General features: G+C 42.7%; 1 protein-coding gene across 1 annotated transcript; it reads left to right on the forward strand.

Annotated features, from left to right (window-relative positions):
• The first annotated feature begins 7,047 nt into the window (after positions 1 to 7,047).
• cacng1b (calcium channel, voltage-dependent, gamma subunit 1b) lies at positions 7,048 to 22,293 on the forward strand. The gene is made up of 4 exons (XM_072694075.1): positions 7,048 to 7,288; positions 17,667 to 17,741; positions 20,101 to 20,238; positions 21,537 to 22,293. The coding sequence occupies exons 1-4, from the start codon at positions 7,048 to 7,050 to the stop codon at positions 21,767 to 21,769; spliced, it is 687 nt and encodes a 228-aa protein (XP_072550176.1). The 3' UTR covers positions 21,770 to 22,293.
• Positions 22,294 to 22,359: the final 66 nt, after the last annotated feature.

Below are 22,359 nucleotides of genomic sequence, written 5' to 3' on the forward strand. Positions count from 1 at the left end.
CAGTGCGCCAGCAAGCCACATGCTTTGTCACTGTTTATTTTCTCACTGTACCAGGGTCTCTCTGGCTCCAAGAAGGACAGCTTCTTACTTTCTCATTCTCATGCATTATTAGTACACTGCTATCAGTATGAGTGGTGATGAAACGCCCTGTGGCTAATGGTCTGATCCCTGTTGCTGAAGTGATTCCTCATGCACTTTTAAAAGTGAAGGTTCCTAAATGGTTCTTGGCTTGGACATACAGCTCTAGGAGAAGCCTAAAGTCTTTACAACATGTAGAGGTTGTGCAAAGAGCCATCCATGGACAGCTTGTTTGGGGAACTAACAGTGGTCCAAAGAACACTTTTCTAGCACCTTCATTTTTAAGTGTGTGGAATAAAGGATTTCAAGAACTTGTACATAACTGAAAGATGTTGGGTTAAAATGCATATACAGCTGCACTCACATAGTAACTCTGTTTTTTTTACATGAGCTTAAGAGCCATACCTCAGCATAGCATGGTAGGCATATGGTAGGTAGTCTTGAATATTGACGTTTCAATGATCCACTGACTGTGTGTGCTTTAGCTATTATTTACAGAGTGGCGCTAATGCCTTACTCTCTGGTAACATAATCACTATTACCTGCCTGTAAACGCTCTCCGTCTTTCTCAAGAGAGACAACCCCCCAACTTATCTTTATTTGCTGATGTTGTTGTTCTCAGTATTGCTCTCTCACCAACAATGCCACCCTATTGTTGCTCATTTGAATAAATGAAGTCAGGGCACATGTTGTCATGCTCATGATTGTCTGTTCTCCTGGATGGCCGTTTCCTGTAGAAATATAGAAATCTGTGATTACTCTAAAAAAAAGGATAATGTCTTTTTCAAAGCAGTGCCATAGAAGAACCTACCTAGAACCTTTACATAGTGTGTAGTTTCATAAAATGTTCTAAAAAAATGGTTCTCTAAATCAGTGGTTCTCAAACAGGTCATCAAAGTTTGTGCCAACCCAACTCACATGGTCAGAGGGAAATGTGAACTACTGCATTAAAAAGAGAACCACTACTTAACAACACTGGTCATTGAAAGTGTTGTAGGGAACCACAATTGGTGCTTCTGTGGCATTGTCCATATAAGGAGTACATTATAAGAGTTTACATCCAAATAAAAACATCTGTTGTCATGTACCAAATTACAAAGCAGAAGAAATGACGAGGCCTTCTCAGAATCCGCTTCCTGGGTAAAATGCCACCAGTGATGTTACACACATTATCAATAAAGATCTTATAATCTGGCTTGATGCCAGACTCACTTTAAAAGCATGTGTGGAGATCCACATTTAAAAACAACAGAGGTCTAAGGTATATTTTTAGCAACAGCTGTTAAGATTGGATCAGAAATCAGATCATCCAAAAATAGCAGTAATAGCAATTCCATCACCCAATTTAAATACAACAAACCACTTTGATGAAAAACTCCATGCCCTTTTCAATAACACTCAGTGTCCTGTGCTTCGTTAGGGAGAACTTATATTCTATATATGATCATGTGTCCTTTAGATTCGAACCAAAATGTTAATATGTTAATTTGACCCACTGTTAAACTTGCAAATTTTGATGTTGACCTGTATCTTTCGGCTGCCAGGTCCTGCTATATCTCAGGGAGCTTTTCAGAAAATGGGTCAAGAACATAAATGAGCTTCTTTGAGAAATGCCATAGAAGAATCACAACTGTTTCACTAAAGAGCCCTGTTTAAAAAATAGATTTGGCAGTGTAATAAAACCTCGTAAATGCTAAAGAAACATTTATATAAGGTACAGATTCTGTACTCATTTAAGGGAGTTTCTTTTATCTTTTAGGTTCTTCCCACTCATACATATTTACAACAAATGGTTTTAAATTTTTTAAAATGTTTTTTAAATTTGGGGACTAGGGATCCCATGATGTATAGCCAGGGGGTCTGTGTTTATATTGTTTTTATTTCTGAGTTTCTATGATATCCATACCATCACTGCGCTCATCACTCTTTAAGCCAACTTAAACCAACTACATTTCAAGTACAATGACAAGATCATCATGCAACATCCAGTTCCAGTATAGACAACATGAATCTCAAGGTTCTGGCAAACAAGGTCATGAAGCCAGCCAAGCTACATTTGGTTACAAAGCAGCCTGATTATGCTAGCAACAGAAAATAACTTAACTCTTAATAGTCAGTGCAACAAATAGTTCTTTAAGCCTTTATGTCATTGCTATAGAAGGACCACTTGTGATTCCATAAAGGACCATGCTTGTAATAGAGAGTAAGGTAAGGTGTGGGCTTAACAGATGTTAATAGGTGTTAATTGCATGAGTCTTCTTCCTTACATCTCATACAGCTAGAACATCAGTTTTCATTACTTGTTTCATTACTTGTCCTTCACTGTCAGATCTGCTGAGATAATAATAGGCACCCGAGGAAGTGAGAGTAACCTGGGGAACCTTTTATTTGCAGTTAATGCAGTTTAGCGTTGTGTGACGCATTTTCCTAAAAGGAACATCAGAATGAGTAAAGTTGAGGTGGAAATTAATGTCTAATTCTTGGTTTTATAATGACCTTGCCTAAAGCAGTTTGGCGCTACTCACACTAACAGGTTGTGTATTCAGTTGACGTCATTAGTGCAGCCACTGCGCAAGTCCACTGCATGGCAAGCTGTAAACTCAATGGCAAACTGTGAAAACCAATTTAGTGCATGATGGCTTTGTTTTAGCCTACCTGACCTTCATATTGATGGCCCAGGGGCCTAAGTAATCTAATTTAGCACAAATGATGTTGCCCATCAGTTGGAAATGTTGGAAACTCAAACACCACTTTGTTATGTAAACTCTTAGCAGAACTATTTAAAAGGTTCTTTCTTAAAGCCGTATAATGATAGGCTCTCCATTGAAGAGGAGAACCATTTAACCCCCATAAGAGGCAATTATGCATGTGTTGCTTTTACTAAAGAACCATTAAGGATTACATTTTTATTTTACTATGTGTCCAAAAGTATCCGGACACCTTTTCTAATTAGTGAACTGAACCTTAAGGTGAACCCCTTGCTGATACAGGCTTTCGCCTGCAGCTTAAATAACGTCTTTAGACAAGCAATGTCAATAGAATGGGAAAGCTATAGTACACCAACACATGAGCACAAGATCAGCATAGTCCACTTGCCAAGCATCAGTTGGAGAACTCCACCCAATATCTTTGGTATGAGTTGGAAAGACGTTTGTGTTCCAGAGCTAATCCAGTATGTCAGTACCTGGCCACACTAATGCTCATGTGTATAAATGTTTCCATACAGATATCACATTTTTCAAAGAAAACATGTTTGTGCAGATCAGGGCAGTTTGCATTAAAGCACGTGCTAAGAGGCCTTCTCTGAAGGATGAGCTCTGAAGGATTACCAAATTGAGGATCAGTGCATGAGGCGGTTATACACTGGCCTCAGCTGTGCTCTCCCTGCTTGTCAAACACAAATCAAGGTGCCACCGTGTTGATGCTGATTGTTAGAGACTGGATTGGATGTTTTCCAGCTGTCAGTCAAGCTGTTGCTGGTGACCCACAGGGCCTGCATCCGGAAGGCATGTCAGAACGGGAGCTGCTTAGCTAGGATCAGATTTACCTCTGTCCATGCTGATCCTGGTCTCTACGGCAGTCTTGTTTAGGCCTACTTTCACTCTTGGGATACCCTCACTGATTATGCTACAGACAGAGGTCACATAGGGGTTGGACGACAAGACAACAGCAGGCTTTCAAAATAGGCCTTGCAAGTTGGTGGTTCTCCAGTGTTTCAACAGGAACTGACATTTTTGTCATGTCTACAAAATATGAATGTCATTTTTATAAAATGAACAAAAATGCAGGCAACATTTTAAACAAAATCTAATCCAAATTCAATCCAGAACTCATTAGAAGTTTTTTTTACTTTTTAACATCATGTGTTCTTTACATTATATCAAAATGTCATAATGAACCAATGGACCAATAGAAATCTTTTACAATCTTTTTAAGTGACTGAAGTATTGGGACACCTGCTCATACATTTTCTTTTCTTCTGAAATCAGTGGTATTAAAAAGAGTTTATCCTGAGTTTATCCTTTGTTGTAACTGTCTCTATTGTCCAGGTATCTTGTAGATATTTGAGCACTGCTGTGAAAATTTTATTGCATTTAGTGACAAGAGCATTAGTGAGGTCAGGATGTTGGATGATCGCCACCCCACCTCATCACCTTAACTCCCGAATTTATCTCAATAATATTGGATGGAGCACAATCATTCCAGGGAACAAGATCATGTTTTTCTGCTCTAGAGAGTCCTACTCATTTGACAATACATATTTACAGTGACTAGACAAAATGTGTGTGTGTATGCACAGGTTTTTGTAGTGAAAATGACGATATAATCAAAAAGGATTTCATGACTTGGTAATAACTTGGAGTTTTTTCCTGTTCTGTATACAACAACAAAGTTCTTTAAAGAAATAACATGAATTGCATGTGTAATTTTAATACACTTCACATGTTACTTTTCTCACACACGAAAAATGTGTGATCCTGTGAAAAAAAGTGTGATCACACGTCTTATTATAGGGCATGATCAGAGTTCCAGAGTTCCACTGATCAATCCTGGGGGGCTTTATGATTTGATTGCATTCAGTGACTAGTGCATTAGTAAGATCAAGATGGTTGGATGATCACCACCCCACCTCACCCCCAATTCTCCAAACGCATCCAAAAAGCATTCAATAGAACACCATCATACCAGAGAACACAGCTCCACAGTCCTGGGGGGCTTTATACCCCTCTAGCCCACACCTGGCATTAGGCATGGTGCCAATAGGTTTATGTTAATATGCTATAAAGAATCCTACTCGTTAGGCAATACTTTTCTACAGGGACCCGTAGAGTAGTATTTGTGTTAGTAAGCAGTTTAACCTCCAACAAATGTGCTCAGCAAATTCTGGCAAATAATCTTGACAAACCACTACAAACAATACTGAACATTGAACATTCAATTTTAGACAAAAATAAATAGATCACAGACTGCTGAAGACAATTCAAGGCACTTACCATAATGATAAAACCCCCTCTGCCTGCTGAATGAGGACAGGACGTTTGAGCTTGTTTAAAAATATCACCCTAGACAGCCTTGATATGAAGATACTATATATCTGCACATTAAAGCTTTTCAAGCCAGCAAAATACAATATCTGTAATATCGGAGCAGCTATGCTATATTCCAGGCTGAAAATGCAAATTGTGGTCTAGTGTATTGGATCTGAACAACTTTAAATTTGAGGGCACAGCGCATGAACAATCCTCAGCGATGTTTCCTAAATGGTAATAGACTGCACCCCAGGGTAGGAAATCTTTTCAGTGCAAATTGTTCCATATTTGGCACGCATGCAGTCTTCTGACAGGGCCTCTCTATTTTCTCTGTTGAAACTGAAGGCTTTGAAAGACTTGTCACTACCAAAAATGGGCCAGCGTCCTGTAAAGTGGGCCATGCTACTTAATAAAAAGTAGCAGCATCATAGATGGTGGGCTTTGCATAAGACAATTTAAGGTGGATTCAAGTGGGCATTGCAAAAAAGGTTAAGAATCAACAAATTCTGCAGTGTGTAACTTGTTTTCTACCAACATTTAATAAACAGTCAACTGCATAAGGAAGGGGCTTTTAATATGCAAGCTTTAAAGTACTAGTACTATTCAATTAATACTAGTACTACTAGTAATACTAGTACTATTCAATCTTCAAATGCGGTTAAAAAGTTCATGAAATGTCCATTAAAAGCAGATTAAACATACTTATCAGGGGTGCCCAAACCCAGCTCTGTTAATCTATCACCTTGGAGAGTTTAGTTCCAATACACCTGGCTTTAATATGCAGATGCTCCTGAGGCATTCCTTAACTGGATGTAAGATTGGGGCTGGAGATAAGCTCTCCAGGCCTGTGGATGGACAGAAGCAACATTGGGCACCTCTGATATGTACTGTACCTAAACACTGATTATATCCAACTCTCCACCAGGTGGTCAATTTTTTTTAAATGCAGATGATAGATAGGACAGTAGAGACAGTTCCTCTAAAATATATAAACCCCTTTTTAATAGTGAAAGGTGTCCCAATACTTTTGCCTATATAGTGTAGATTGTGTAATTCTGGACATAGGCTTCATGGATGCTAACTGGCTCACAACAGCTTTCATTCTTGATCAGCTAAATTAGCATTTTGGTAGCAATGTTTCTGTGCAATGCTTTTAAGAGCATCCTCCTTGGATAATCTGTAAATAATGGCTAGCAGAGAGAGGAATGAATGTAGTGATGGTTTCCTCCTGGTATTGGAGGAGTCACTGCCTCTCCCCCTCACTGATTGGGGGAAAGTAGATCAGCCTGTATCAACGCCTACTCTACTAATAAAGGCAGATTTCCCATGAGTCCGTCAGATGGAATGAGAGCTAGTGGTACAAGACATGGTAAAATCGTAACTGCGTAGCAAAAAAAAACAAGACTTAAAGAAAACCAGGGATATCCCAAAGTTCTCGAGTCCTTTAAGAAAAGAATCAGTTATATCTTCATTTCCTAGATCTCTGCTTTCTCCTGGTGACATATCAGCAAATGTCCTCACACAGCCTTTGCAGCTTAAAATGAGGCGGCAAGCGATAATGACCTGTCAGGAGTGTTGTCCACACAACAGCAGGTTGTAGTATATTAGTTAATCAACTTCTTCAGCACACCTCAGAAAGCCAGTGCGCCTTAGCCACAGCCCACCACACTCAACACCTTACAGGGAGGGAGAGAGAGAGGAAACTAGGGCACTGTTATCTGGCCCCATTTTTTCCAAGCCGAAGCAGAGATCTGTGGACAGCGAGCAGCAGTGAGGAAGCTGTGGGTGCGGTGTTGAGAGTTTTTTGCATTTGCCAACCACCTAGACCCAACAAATAAAAAGTAAGGAGGGGAAAGGTCAACTTTGCAACTAAAAGCCAACACCAAGGAGAAGAGGAACCTTCGGACTGTTTCTCGCTGAGTGAGCTTGTCCCACCGCTATGCTGGAGGATAAGAAGACCAAGGTGAAGATCACCTTCCTGGTCATCCTGGTAGGCATTTCGTCCATGCTGGCCGCTGTGGTGACAGATCACTGGGCGGTTTTGAGCCCCAGGGTGGAGAAGCTCAACACCACCTGTGAGGCGGCCCACTTTGGGCTGTGGAGGCTGTGCAAGAAGAGCATCTTCATTGTGGAGGAAGACCCTCAGGGCAAAAGCTGTGGCCCCATCAGCCTGCCTGGAGGTAAGCAAAGGGAGCGCCGCGAGTCATTTACAGAGCTTTTCGCCCCATTCCAGGCATTGACGAACTCCACCTGTGCTACTTTAGCTCAGGGGAAGGCAATGCAGGTTAGTGGCAGAATTGCCAGACAATAGCAATCTTGTTGATCTGGAGTGGACCAAAGGGCAATCAGCAGTCTACAGAGCGAAGCAGTGTAAAGAAGTAATACATACTGAGGCAGCTCCATTCACCTCTCTTTTATACTTGCTTATCTGTGAGGCCACCGTCCAGACAGCAGGTTAACTGGACTCGCCTTCAGTGTACGTGAGATCATTTCTGCGTTTATAAAACAGTACCTTAAACTGTTGTATTGGTCGACAATCGAGAGCAGATAAATGGAAAGCAGATGGATCTGCTTATGAGGGTTAGATCATCTCATTATCCTTTATGGCACTCTGGGGAAGAAGCGACCTCATTGCTAAGTCTCAGTTCACAAGGCTATATAAATGGAAGAATTAGGAACAACAGTGCAGTGGCATGGTATGATTAGGACTGATCTAGACAAGCGTCGGTATTGTTCTCAGTACGTTGCATGTGCTAAATAATATCAGAAGTAGAACCATCAGGTCTTGGCACCGTGACACATGGTGAATAATAATAATACATGAAACGAAAAGGTTCCTAAATATTTATGGCATCTGAGTGAATTACATTAGAATTAGAAGTTACACAGGTAGGAGAATACTGTGTTAGGAGTCTCGCATGGTGGGCTTGTCTGGCTGAGGAATCAAACCCTAGGCTGTGTTTTTACCTACTATGCTACACCAACTACTATTGGTTCTTGGCCTGGATGGACAGTGTTAGGAAATATCTTGGTATCTCAGTAATGGCTGTAGAACCTTTACTTCACATGGAAAGGTTCTTTGGGCAAGTGGTTCTTCTCAGGCATCCAAAGAACCCTAAATGGCAGCCTATTTTTAAAACTCATTGTGTTCACAGAGGAACCTGTTGATGTCAGGTGCAAGTCTGAAGAAAGAGAAATGCACCGTCATTGATTTTGATGATAAATAAATGGCTGGATCGATGCTTGGGCAGATGGATAGGGTAGAGGTGACGACTTTATCAGTCTTTCTGTCCAACATGTGAAGCAAGACACTGCTTGAGCAGTAATGTAAACCCTCTGTCACTCCTCAGGAAGTGATAAATGGAGATATCACACACTTTCAGTATGCCACACTGACTACACGGTTTAATGCAGTGAGCCCCTGTGCTCCAGTAGATGTGCTGGAAAGATGTCCCTCTGGGCACGGGCCCAGAGATTTGACCATAACAATGGCAGTTGTCTCATAGAGGGCCACAGCCGCTGCCCTATTCTGCTCAACCATGTACAAGTCCCTGAGGACCTTTTCCACTGGCCACGTAATGTTCTTTCTTATGTGACCTGATCTCTGGGCACACTCGGGGTTTGTCTTTGGCTTTTAAGTTTTTTCTTAACGGTCAAAACCTACTTGACCGATCAAAAAGGATCATGTAAATATGCTGTGTGGCAGAGTGCTGGATATGACCGTTTTTGATGAACCAGCACAGAAGAAGGCCCATTCTTAACACCCCCTAGCACTAGCACTAGCTCCCGACACTAGAAGGGTAAGGACTTAACACATACCTGTTCCAATACATGCAAAGCCAGCAACCTCCTCTTTTTGAAGAAAGCTCGGGTCCCCAGCTCCACCGCACCAGCTAACAGACCTCTGTGTCGGCCAACATTGCTTAAAAGTGATGAGGGAAGAGAGCGCCAACTACCCAACAGGAGAGAGCATGACCAATCATGCTTTTTCGGACTCCGGCCGCTAATAGCAAAGCGGCATTGCAACCCTCAGGCCATAGTGGTAGTTTAGAGTCCCCCCACAAAGCCAGAACTTTTTAGTTCCCCTCATATTGGGAAGTACAGGGAAAACAATCAAAAAGTCTGGGTTTGTAGTACAGGAGCTACTTAACCCAGCAATCCATCCAGTATTTGTGTTTGGTCTAGCCAAGCACTACACCCCCTGGTTCAGGTCATTTGCTCACATTAGGCACTGATTAGTTCAATCAGGTGCTTGGCACAGAACCCAATTGGCACCACTGAACGATTCTGGATGCTCCTGCAGTTAAGGGTCAATAATGATGCTGGAGCCTCATAGATGTTCCAGAACCCAGTGAGGGTGGAGGGGGGGGGGGACTCCCAGCAGGCCAGGTGTGATCAATTTCACACCAGCTTAGCATCCGCATGGCCTGGAGGAGGGCTTGATTCTGATAGCCTCTCCCGCGGTACAGATGAAGCCATGAGTAAACACGTTAGCACTTAGGCAGTCACTTTCCCCCTACTTCACACTTACTCATGCAGTTTCATGGCTGCACTCCCAGAGCTACCTCCAGCGGAGAGATGTTTGTTTGTGTGAGTGTATATGGATGTGTGTGTGTGTGTGTGTGTGTGTGTGTGTGCATGCATGTCAGTGACAGAGTGAGCAAGAAGGAAAGAGAGCAAGTCAGGGAGAGAGAGAGAAAGAGCAAAACTGAAAACAGGAGCAAATGCATGAAAAAGAAATGAAAGTAAATAGAGAGGGAAAGAAAAGTGAAAAGAGCAACAAGAGAAAGAGCAAATGAGGCTCTAAAGAGACAGATTAGTCAGAGAGGTCTATGAAAATACATCATCTAGAAAAAGAGGCCCTTCGAAGTACTGATAATCATCCACAGGAATGACAGATCACCTGAACAACCTGAGGAAAAGTGACAGAGAGGGCCTTTGAACCTTCCAGTGAAACCAAATAGACAAGAAAATCCTGCTGTTTATGAACTTCTCAGAGCTTAGAAAAAAACTTAGGTTTATGTGTAGATTAAGATATAGGTTAAGGTTATGTTTAGGTGTAGGCTAAGGTTAGGTTTAGGTGAAGATTAAGGTTATGTTTAGGTGTAGATTAAGATGTAGGGTAAGGTTAGGTTTAGGTGTAGATTAAGATGTATGTTAAGGTTATGTTTAGGTGTAGATTAAGATGTAGAGTAAGGTTAGGTTTAGGTGTAGATTAAGATGTATGTTAAGGTTATGTTTAGGTGTAGATTAAGATGTAGAGTAAGGTTAGGTTTAGGTGTAGATTAAGATGTATGTTAAGGTTATGTTTAGGTGTAGATTAAGATGTAGAGTAAGGTTAGGTTTAGGTGTAGATTAAGGTTAGATTTAGGTGTAGATTAAGGTTAGGTTTAGGTGTAGATTAAGATGTAGGGTAAGGTTAGGTTTAGGTTAACGTTGGGTTTGACAAATTGACTCTCAGTTGTGAGTCGATTCTCTGAACACAGCAATGGGTTGTTGTACAGGATGAAGTGATGTAGTGTGAAGGGTACAATGATCTGACAACTCTGAAAGTCATGTAGTGTGTACATGGCATTAGATACCTAAAATAATAGATCACCAAGAAATAAAGAGAAGCTTTTGAACCCTCCAGTGGAACCCAGAAGGTAATACCTCCAAAGAGTCCAGTAGAATGGTTTGATTACCTAGACAGGAGGAACGAAAACACAGAGGAAAAAGAGATGCTTTAAACCCTTCATTGGATTCCATAGAAAACTTGCAAAGACACTTAAAGACACCTGAAGAAGAATCCAGGAGAATGGTAGGCCACCTAGGCCATGTAGAGTATGAGTCGAGTACAGCAGTCACAATTGTAACACTGTTTCCTCCGGAGGCTTGGCAGTAAAAGTTCTGAGCAGGCCCCAGAGGACGGCGCTTCGCTGCTGCGACCCAGATATGAGCTAACTTAGCAGCTTAGCTGCTTTAAAAGTGTCCTCCATTCAAATTGACCCAGAATCTGACGGTCATTCTGTGCATGGACAAAAGAGGACACTCCTATCTTAATGAGCCATGGGTCTACCTTCAATAGAGACCAGCAAAGCACAGAAAGCTAACACTCAAAGCAACTGTTGTGTCCAGAGGTGTGTGTGTGTGTGTGTGTGTGTGTGTGTGTGTGTGTTTACGCTTGTTTTGAGGGTGAGGGAGTTTTAATCAAGAACCAAGAAACCTAATGTGACAGCCACTGCAACCTAGTAATTGACTTCCTCACTGGAATAGGTTACCATTTCCATTAACAGACCCACAAGGTCAATGATACGGCCCAAAACACTATTTACAGCTCCTCGTTGTTCGCTCGTCTGAGTCGCAGCAGTTGCGCGGCTGGTCTTGCTGCCCTGGGTTTCATCCAAAGCCATTTCCGTCATACAGATAAACAGATCCGACTACAGGCAGAACGAGGGATGCGGAGTAAGGTCCAAAAATGCCAGAGTTGTCAGCCGAGGCCCTTTAATCTGAGACTGACAGGAGCTCAGTGGCTTTGAGTCTCTTTCTGTATGCGAGATGAAGGCGAGACAGGGCTGCTGAGGCAGGGACAGCTGAACAAGAGCACAAAGAGATGTCGGGGCCTGCCTGTGCGTAGGAAACAGCTTGCTGCAGACTGACCACAGCAGATACAGATCACACGGTTAGCAGAGGTTACAAGCACACAAAATAGCGGGGGCGGAACTATCTATTATATGATTTGATGCAATTGGAAACTTTTAGGAAACGATTAAGTGCATCACGGATCCTAAAGTTTCAGCATTATTCACTTCTTTTGCTGTGATTCAGAATTTATTTTTAACATAGGCTAACGTTGGCTAGAGGAGCTGTTTACACAGCGGTGAAATACAGGCAACAAAAATAATACACCTCACATTCTCAGCACATCCATTTTCAAAAAGTCTTGCGCATTGGCATTACATCAGTTCTAGCATGTGGGCAGACAGAACAGTCACTGGGTGAAAGACCTTGTGGTTGGTGTGGTACAACGGATAACGCCAGAAGCTTGTTGAAGCCTTCAGTGAAACCCAGAAGAATTACATCCATTTTCAAGAAGGGCAAAAAATTCAATAGAACTTAAATGAAATTTGCATTTAAGAGGATCCATGTGTTTGAATTAGCCTGAGAATTATATCTGGACCAAAAAATGAGCATATTATTCAGATTATAAACGATATGCTATAAATTGTGGTAGTGATACCAAAAGATGCATCTCCAGAATGTAATTGGCTGAGCCATGTTTACATTTGCAAAGCACTCCATTTCATACAGAGCATGATTTGAAGGTGAATGCAAAGGGTTGCTCTCAAAAAATCGTAATTTTCCAGCCCGTCTGGATGGTTTTGAGTCCAAACAAAAGTCCAATGTCTGTAGAATTGCCAGGAAAAAGGAGTGAACATGCACTAGCCCAAATAGTACATTCTAAACAGATCAAAATGCAGACACAAACAAAAGGTTTTTTTACTGTTTAAAATGTAGTTTCTAATCAATAGGAAACAACCTGCAACTTACTTGTGTTTTAAACTCCTCTCTACTTCAAACACGACCTCGTGAACCACCATGAACTCAGCTAGCATATGCGCGTCTCCGGCAGAGCCCAAATAGTTCTGTTTCAGTAAACTAATTTGGACACAGTAGGCCGTCAACACTTTGCTCCAGTAACCTGACCTGAACGCTGCCTTGCTGAGCTCCAACTGGCCTAAATACTTAAAATAAATCACAAAAAAATGCCTTTTGATTTCAGTTTAACATTTACCTTATAAAACATTCCCCTATCCCTTTCCAGCACAGCCACACCATGTAGACCACACGCTGAGCACAGGGCACTATCTCGATCATTTATTTCCAGCAAATAAATACACATAAATACATTGGTATATTACATAGGTATATTAAGTTGGCCCCTACAGATTTAGGCCAGGCCCACTTCCTGTTCATGTCCTGAGTCCTGATACATATATTTTGCACTGTTACAGATAAGGACACCGCAATACACCCCTAATACAAACAAATGGGCATTCTATTTAATGTATAATGCAATACATGCAATAAATTCTACAAAGTAAAAATGAAGAATTGCTACAATTCATATTCAGCGACGCTGCCTTTTAACCCCACCATCTCCCACAGCCTATACCTACACTATAAGTTCTACATTCAGCCATGTACCTCCTCTGCTGTGTTCTCTTCACTGGCTTCCTGTAGCTGCTTCCCACATCAGATTCAAAACACTGATGCTGGCCTACAAAGCCAAGAATGGACCAGCCCCTCCATACTTCAGCCCTTTGAGCTTTAAGAATGTCTCGGCTCGACCCACCATCCCTTAAGATCCATGGAAGACAAGCATCCAGGCTTTTTTCTGTCCTGGCACCAAAGTGGTTAAACGAACTTCCCCTGGGTTTCCGAACGGCAGAGTCGCTTGCTGTCTCCAAACGCAGACTGAAGACCCTCCTCTTCCAAGAGTATTCGGGCGAAGTGTAGTACAGAGTATTGTCGCCTCCATGCTGACTTTTGTGTTTAGTAGTGTCTAAGCTTGGAGGTATCTTTTGGATCCTAGTCTATACAAACTAGCTGTGGGTTATTTTCTGAGTAAACAGTGAAGCACTTTTGCAAGTTGCTCTGGACAAGAGCCTCTGCTAAATGCTTTAAATGTAAATATAAGGAAAATAATATTGAGACACAGCACTAAATCATTAAATCCAGGTGTTTCATTCAGGCCAATTGCCACAGGTGTATCAAGCACCTAGCCATGCAGTCAGCCTTTAAACACACTTGTGAAAGACTGGGTGGTTCTACAAAGCTCACTGAAGTCCACCTTTACAAAAACAAGTAAATTGGTGAAATTTATTCCATCCTAGATATTCCTCCATCAACTGTGAGTGCTTTTATTGAAAAGTGGAAGTGTTTGGGAACCACAGCAACTCAGGCATGAAGTGACAGACCATGTAAAAGTTACAGAGCAGGCGCATATCAGCACAAAAACTGTGCGCTAGGAGCTTCATGGCATGGTTTTCCATCAAATGGAGTTGCGTAAAAGAACACCACGACGTGTCCTGTGGAGAGACGAATCACGCTTCTCTATCTGTCTGTCTGATGGACGAGTCTGGATTTGGAGAATGCCAGGAGAACGTTACCTGCCTGACTGCACTGTGCCAACTGTAAAGTTTTTCAGGGGTTGAGTTCCAGTGAAGGGAAATGTTTCAGCAGACCAAGACATTTGACATATGCTTACATGTTTGGTGGAAGACTGTTTTCTGCTCCAGCATGACTGTGCTGGAGTTGACAAAGCAAGGTCCAGAAAGGTATGATTGGGTGAGTTCAGTGTGCAAGAACAAGACTGGCCCACACAGAGCCCTGACCTCAACTCCATCTGTTTGAGATGAGCTGGAACAGAGATTGTGAGCTAGGCCCTCTCGTCCAACATCAGTGTCTGACCTCACAAATGCTCTTCTAAATGGAAGCTACAAACAAATTCCACAGACACAATTTTGTAGAAAGCCTTCCCTGAAATGTGGAAGCTGCAAATAGGTGACCAACTCCATATTAATGTCATTAAAGCTTCTGTGGATGTCCCAATACTTTTAATGCCCATATATTGGATACCTTTTAGATCACTACCTTCAAGTCAGTGCATCAGGGTATCAGTGAATTTTAAGCCCCTACAGAACTCATAATTAGGTGATGAGCAACACTGGTTACGGAATTACATGTATACCGTGTTCCAACTATTTTTCACGTTCCTGCTGTAAGATCCTTACTAGACACATTGTGTTTTACACCTATTCTGGGATGTTGTCCCAAGTCAACTGAAGGACAATCCAGAAAATCCAGAAAATCCCCAGTACTAAGTTCCTTGTAATAGAAGCGGTCAAACGCGGTTAATAAATGCCACCCTAAAAGCAGCACAGCAGACCCTTCCCTCGGTCTCCTCATTGAGCCTTAACTAATAACGTAGCTAGGAGCAGCCTGTTGCTAGGTAACCTCCTCACAGCATGTCTTTTTTTCACTCTCTCTATTTCTTTCTTTCCTTGCCCCCGATGGAGGTTCTGGGTCCTGAGTAACAAACAGCTCCTCTGTTGCCCTGTCTGATTTGCTATTTCTCCACCTCTCTCATTCTCTGGACAGAGTGGAGCGAGAGGGTTGTTTTATGAGTTTAATCTAACGGAGAGGTGTCAGACTGTCTACACTCCTCCATAACTGGGCTCCTGTGCTCGCGCCCCATGGGAGTCACAAAATGGAAGCATTATCCGCGAGAAGTGGCGTGGCTGGGAGACGGTTTTGTGGCGAGGCGTGCCGAACAGGGTCACAGTGTTTTGCAGTCAAGTCCTCCAAAGAACATTTGGTCAAATGTGATCAATTTTTTCATTAAAAAATTCTGTTCTGTTTTTTTTTTTTTTAAAGCTGAGACTAAAATGTATTAGCTTTGCTCACAGAGTAGTCAAATATTGGAGCTATTATTCGATAAAATGAAATGATTCAACCGCTGCAGCTCTTTAATGCAATATTAGAGTCACGCAAGGCCACAGTCCTCATCTTCACCTCTGAATCAAGCAGCAGATGTTGGGGGGTGGGGATCTGGTGCGCACTGCGTTGCGGTGAAGTGTCGCTCGCAATGGTGTTTCGATTTTCCTAAAAGGTGAAGAAGAAGGTGATAAAGCAGGCTTCACACCAAACCGAACGACACACGCGCTTTCTCACACACAAACTGCTGTAGTCTGTAGACAGACTGTGTAGTTTTCACTAAAGTTATAAATGTCTTGGCTAGAAGAACACAGAAGACAGAGGTTTGGTTGCTGACTTCTCTGTGAACTCTGTGAACTTCAGCTATTGTGTTCAGTTCCTCCAGCAGCTCACCTGATTTACTGTAACGAAGCACTGATGAGATGAAAGTTGGGCATGGCTGCCATCTCTCACACACTGGCCGCGAGACTCACACAATTAGCCCTAATCTCACGCTCTCACGCCACACTTGCCATTTCTCACACATATTTTAATGACCCCTCGTCACCTTCCAAAACAACCTCTGAAGGAATCTGACTAATGGTTATAGTTTCTGGCTTCCAGATCTCTGTAGTTTACTAACTAAACACTCTGGACCGGCAGCCGTAGCCTTCTGAAGGAGTGAGTGAGAGCTAGTTAGTCATAGCCGGTCCATGTGTGTGTTAGCTGGTCTTTGTGTACCCATAGCAACAGCAAACCAATGAGGAACCTCTCGCAAACTAAACAAGACACTGGCTTGTGCAGTGAGGAGGGAGATCACTCATTAAACATGGATGTGAACTGAGGAAGGTAAATAACGTGTCTAATAATTGGTCTTGTTCTCTCTAGTTGAGTAGAACTGCCCTCCCTCTCCCCCATCACCCAATACAATGTGTGTCTGTTATCTGACGTAGCAGATTTGCCAGTTAACACCTTGAGGTGTCTGATGATGATGTGTTAGTGGCAGTTAGAAAGGATATGGTGGTGCTACACATGTCTAAGAAAAGGCTTGCTAGCACTGTGTGATAGGAGGTGAGCTAGCTCGTAGGTGTAAGGCTTCTGAGTGGTGTAGCTGTCTATGCACTTGCCTTATCATTGAGAGACTGCCAGCTACCTGTTAGCTAGGACTCCCCTTATTACATGATGTCATCAATGCTGGGAGTGTGAAAGTTAGCATGTGCTGTGTCTTGCTAGGAGTCCCAGACAAAACACAATTGGCTTCATTCTCTCTGGGTGGGGGCACGGGCACGATGGCCGATGCTAGCCAGTGTGGACATCTGCTCACTGATGTAACTGCTGTCTGATCTGGCAGATCAGCAGCACGCTCAGCAGTCCAAGGATGTTGCTGTACAGCGAGATGTGTCCTCCGCATTTAACCCATCTGTGGCAGTGAACACACACACACACACACACTAGTGAACTAGGGGCAGTGAGTACACACACACACAGAGCGGTGGGCAGCCAGCGCCCGAGGAGCAGAGAGAGTAAAGGGCCTTGCTCAAGCTTGCTCAAGCTTCCCGGGAATTGAACCCACAACCCTGTTATCGATAGCCCGGTGCTCTAACCGCTGAGCAACCACTGCCCCTGTTAGCACATGCATCGTGTAATAAGGGGAGTCCTAGCTAGCAGGTGTGAATTGGAAATGACTAAACTGGTGAGAAAATATTTTTGTACAAAGTTCAACCAAGGGCTTTGAATTGTACTTTTCCAAAGTAGAACGAGGTTTTGATAAGACAGCAAAGATAGCTAATCTGTAGAAGCCCAATCATTTATGTGCTTTTGAGCAGAGCACACAGCACTGTGCACATTCAAATCTTATCTTGGCACGCTGTCAACAAAATGAAAACGCCTGCAGAAAATAAGCACACTGATATGCCCTCTGCCCCACAATGCGCTACCCAGCAGACCAGCCTGAATGCTTGGCTTGTGTCTGAGCTCCAGCATTAGTCTCAGGAGGAAATGGCAGCGGGGCTCATTGGTAGTGCAAGTGCATCGTAACGATGGGCCACGGCAGCACCTGCTATCCTCAGCTACAATCACTGTTTTCATCTCTCTTTGCAGTCAAGAACTGCTCCTACTTCAAACACTTCACGTCAGGGGAGGAGGCCGAAGTGTTCGAAGTCAAGACTCAAAAAGGTAAGTGGCCCTCAACATCAACCTTGCCTCACGCCAGGAACCATATGGACGCTGTACATTAAAGTGGTGGACTTTTTCCCTCTTACACAAAAAAGGGGCTAGCGCCAACATTTTCTCTTTTCCCACTTAAGAGAATTCTGATCTTAGAACAGCAGAGGAATGGGAACGTCTAGCCACAGTTGTCAGAGCTGTAGCAGATGCAGATATATGAAGATGAACAAGAGCTGAAGTGCGTACAAAAAAGCTTCAAAAGAGCTATGCCAGAGGCTGGTTCAACACCAGATCCTCATACGTCTTGGCCTGTGTGGGAATAAAACTCAACACTTCAAACTGTAGTCATAGTCAAACGTCTCCAGGAATGGACATATGGGCTCATTCACCACTAGGATATCTCTCCAGTGCCATCTTCTTTACTGTGTCCATTTCTTTTTTTAATTTTCTTTTTTAATGCCATAAAAACAACCTTATTCAATTTCAATGGAAGTCAATGAAAGTCCTTTTGGATCATTTCTATTGGTCCATTCATCATTAAATTCTGAAACAAATAACAAAAAACTACCCAATCTAAATGATCCAGAAGGTGAAAATGTCAAAAATGAAGAGACAAGACTTTTGGGTGACAGTGAAGATATGCTTGCCAAATCAGCCTACAGCACTTTAGTTCCACCAGTTTCACACTGAATTTATAAGCAGTGTTTTAGTTCCTACAGCTTTTAGAATTCTAGGGCAGCCAATCAGAACTGACGACATTTACATACACTAGTCAGTATATCCTTTGTTTTTTCTAAGGAAATTAACATGTATTTACATATACTTATATCTAAAGCAGTGCCAGAACAGCCAATCAGAACAGAGAATGTTGAAAAATGCCCATGTAAAATAAGCTATGACTTTCCCAAGATTTAAAATTCCTCTTCCTTTGACAAAGTAAGTGTCCTTAAAGTACATGACATTAAATCTGATCAGGATTGACGGAAAGGTGTAAAGCAATTCCTCCTTACCAACGACCCCACGACCCTCAGTGCAGAATTTCCAATTTCCTATTAATCCTCACTTTTTGTCCTAATTGGTCGCTATTTCCGGAAATGACCCCTTCCCCACCCTCCCAGCCACGCCGTACCCTTTTGACCTATATATTAGCTGGGATGTTATCCGGCAGGCTGGCCCGGAGGCAGGGCAATCCACCAGCTAAGGAAAGTCTCCAGCACAGACACGAACAGAGTTAGTCAAGCAGAGAGGATCTGCCTATTTCACGCCCCACGCTCCAGAGCAGCCATAGAGTTAAAGAGGAAAAAGACTCTCCTTATCTCAATCTGACAACACGCCGGAGCAGAGACACATCGTATTCTCAGGCACTTCACATTCTCTCTCCGAATTTCTAGAAGTGTCAATAGCTGCTCCAACAATCAATACGTCTGTAGCCTATTACTAATTAATGACACATTAAACGCAACAGCAGTCTGGAGGTCAGACTGATTAGTGCTCTAATGTGAATTAGTGTGGTAATTGAAGCCATTCCCATGTAATGAAGCTTGGTCGGTACAGCAAAATTTGCGGAAATGAATTATAGCTGTAAGCTCGCAAATTAAAGCTGTTAGGATCGTTGAAGGTCTTTTATTAAAAGGTTTTACTAAGACTTGGACCTTAACATGAACAGCCACTGTGTTCCAGTGTAGTGTAGTCTCAGTGTAGCCAAGTAAGACAAGATGATTTCATTTCAAGCATTCATTCTTAAAAGTCAATGTTGCTAAATGCCTCTTTGCTTCTACATACAATTCTAGGGCAATCACTGACTGATTTTACTGATATACAACCTTTACATCATGTGAAGATTCTTCTCACCTGCTGTTAAAAGATTCTATCAGGAACACACAGGCAAAAAAAGCCCAAACTATGGTAAAGAAATAGTAAAGAAAGGCGTTTTCAAATCAAACTGTTAAAGCATATGGTTTAAATGATTAGGGGTCTAACAAGACACTCAGCCCATGATTCCATTAGATTTGTGATACTGAATTCACAATTCAATATTCTCACAATTTTGGGATTTTGTGAACAAAATCTGAATGTAGAAAAATGATTCTGACTGTATCCAAGATGTCACATGACCTACTCATGGGGCTATCGTATTTAAGAGTGTCTAAATTCTATTCGCCACAATGTATTGTCATATTTATACAATGCACACCCCCGTGCTTGTGCATTGTGGTATCCCAAGTTTTCAGTGCATTCCTACCCCCCAAAAATGCTAAGAGGAACCTTCTGGCAGAACAAAATCCAAGGTCCTCACATGGCAACTTTGAGAAGCTCTAGCTATTTGGCACCTTTAACTTTTTCTGACTGCACTGATTTTTTTCCCCAGAGTACAACATCTCAGCAGCTGCTATAGCCATCTTCAGCCTGGCCTTCATGACCTTGGGCAGCCTGTGTCTCCTGGGAGCCTTTGGGAAGGGCAGAGACTACTTACTAAGACCTGCTGGCATGTTCTTCGCCTTTGCAGGTGAGGTCAGAGCTTGGACGGACATGTCGAAGCTTATCACTGAGCAAGTTGAACTCGTTTTACTGGCTAAAGTTCATCCTGAAGGCAAAAGAGGCAGTCAGCCGGTTAGCCGAGCATGTTAGCGATAAAACTGGACAAAATGTAGGCATTAAAACTACTGTTTTTAGCTATGCAGTGTGCCATAAATCCATTTTCTATACACAACAGCATGTCACAGAGTGTCAGCAAGCACATATAGAAGTCTTTTTGACTTTCAGGCCAGTCTGTGATGATTTAGGAACGCACTTTGCACAATGCTAATTCGTAGGGTATGCGCTTCAGTTACTTCTGACCCCTACACATTGCTGTAAACATACCAGTCCACGCAAATCAAGAACCAAGTGCAGCGAATCTGGCCTGCATAACTCAATCTCACACACAGACTCAAAACCTGATTTGTATCAGGAAGAAAAAGCTTAAAATTGGAAATAAAAACTACCATAGGGTTTTCATGTTGCCACGGCAACGCCACCGTCTCAGACACCCACACACCACTGATCAGGCAGAGAACTGAGAGTTTTTCTAGCTTATTCCCCAAATGTGAGCGCAGGCCGTTCTATCACAACCCATTTACAACAGTAACTCCAGTAAATCACGCGCAAGTTAACACTGTGATGTCAGCATTTCCAAAAAAGCTGTGCTTTGCCCATCCAATAAGATGGAGGGATGCCCTTAAACTTGGAAATATATAGCTTCAATCAACAGAAATTGAAATATGATGTATTATTTAACTGCTATTGTTTAATTATTCTGACACTGGTATGTTTATTCCCACGTGCAAGTTAACACTGTGATGTCAGCATTTCCAAAAAGCTGTGCTTTGCCCGCCCACGAAAAAACCCCAAAAAACTACAAACGGAGGTTTTAAAAATGTCCAGCCTGGAGAGCATTTCCAAACCCCAAAATGCAGAGAAAATGTGGGCACAGTTTTTTGCTTTCCCTGCTCCCAGCACACCTGATTCAGCTCACCTGTTAACTGCCAGGCTTAGTAGGTCTGTTAGAGGAGGGAAATCAGCAAACTCTGCTATAATCAGGCCCCTGTTGCCCACCCCTGCTCTAGAGTCTATGCAGAGGTCACACAGGACTTGGAGGTCAGTACTTGAATGCTCCTTGTCATAGAACACACATTCTGCTTTATACACAAGAGAAATGGTGGGCGTGACATAATACGCACTGATCAATAATCTGGAAACCTAAGAAACCACAGCAAAAACCGCTGCCTTTCCTGAACCTCTGAACTTCTGTCACTCACCCTTCAGGTCTCTGCATAGTCATTTCGGTGGAGGTCATGAGGCAGTCCGTCAAGCGCATGATTGACAGCGACGAAACCATCTGGATCGAGTACTACTACTCGTGGTCCTTCGCCTGTGCCTGCGCGGCCTTCATCCTCCTCTTCCTCAGCGGCATCAGCCTGCTCATCATCTCCATGCCCCACATGCCTCGGAACCCGTGGGAGACATGCATGGATGCTGAACCCGAGTCCATGGACTAGCATGGACGAGCGCCTAGTAAGAATGTACAACACAGCTGACGGTGGAATTCTGTTAGTAACACAAGCAGGAGACAAGATGCAATGATAGGTCAGGAAAACGTCACTTAGACATAGGGGGTTTGTATCTGCCCACAGGTGTTTATAACATTGATTTTGTATTCTGTCATTCTGCTCCCTAAAAGCAAATGCATGGAGGTTAAGTCTAATCTACATTATACACAGAGTTGCCAGTTTAGTTAGTTACGTCCACTTTGTCAGAAACACCGAACCTATAGCTGAGTTTTGTAGGTTTGTAACTACTGACTGTAGCCCAATGCAAAGGGACCAAAATAGGACCACAGCTGACCAGATACTGTGTGGGTGGTGGAGCATTTTCCGCCAGAGATGCTACGTGCAAGCCTGAGTCAAGTCCCGAGTTTTGAGGTAGAAGTCTGAGTGGAGTCTCTATACTCTCGGGGGGGAACAAGTCTGAGTGGAGTCTGGAGTCTCTGGGGTGCAAGTCTGACTGAAGTCTCTAGTGTTTAGTAGAGGATTTTAATGTAGTGTTATTATTAGATGCAGACACTGTATCATAGCTTACTGAAAAACGG

The sequence above is a fragment of the Salminus brasiliensis genome, chromosome 12 (assembly GCF_030463535.1).
Source record: "Salminus brasiliensis chromosome 12, fSalBra1.hap2, whole genome shotgun sequence".
NCBI lineage: Eukaryota > Metazoa > Chordata > Actinopteri > Characiformes > Bryconidae > Salminus > Salminus brasiliensis.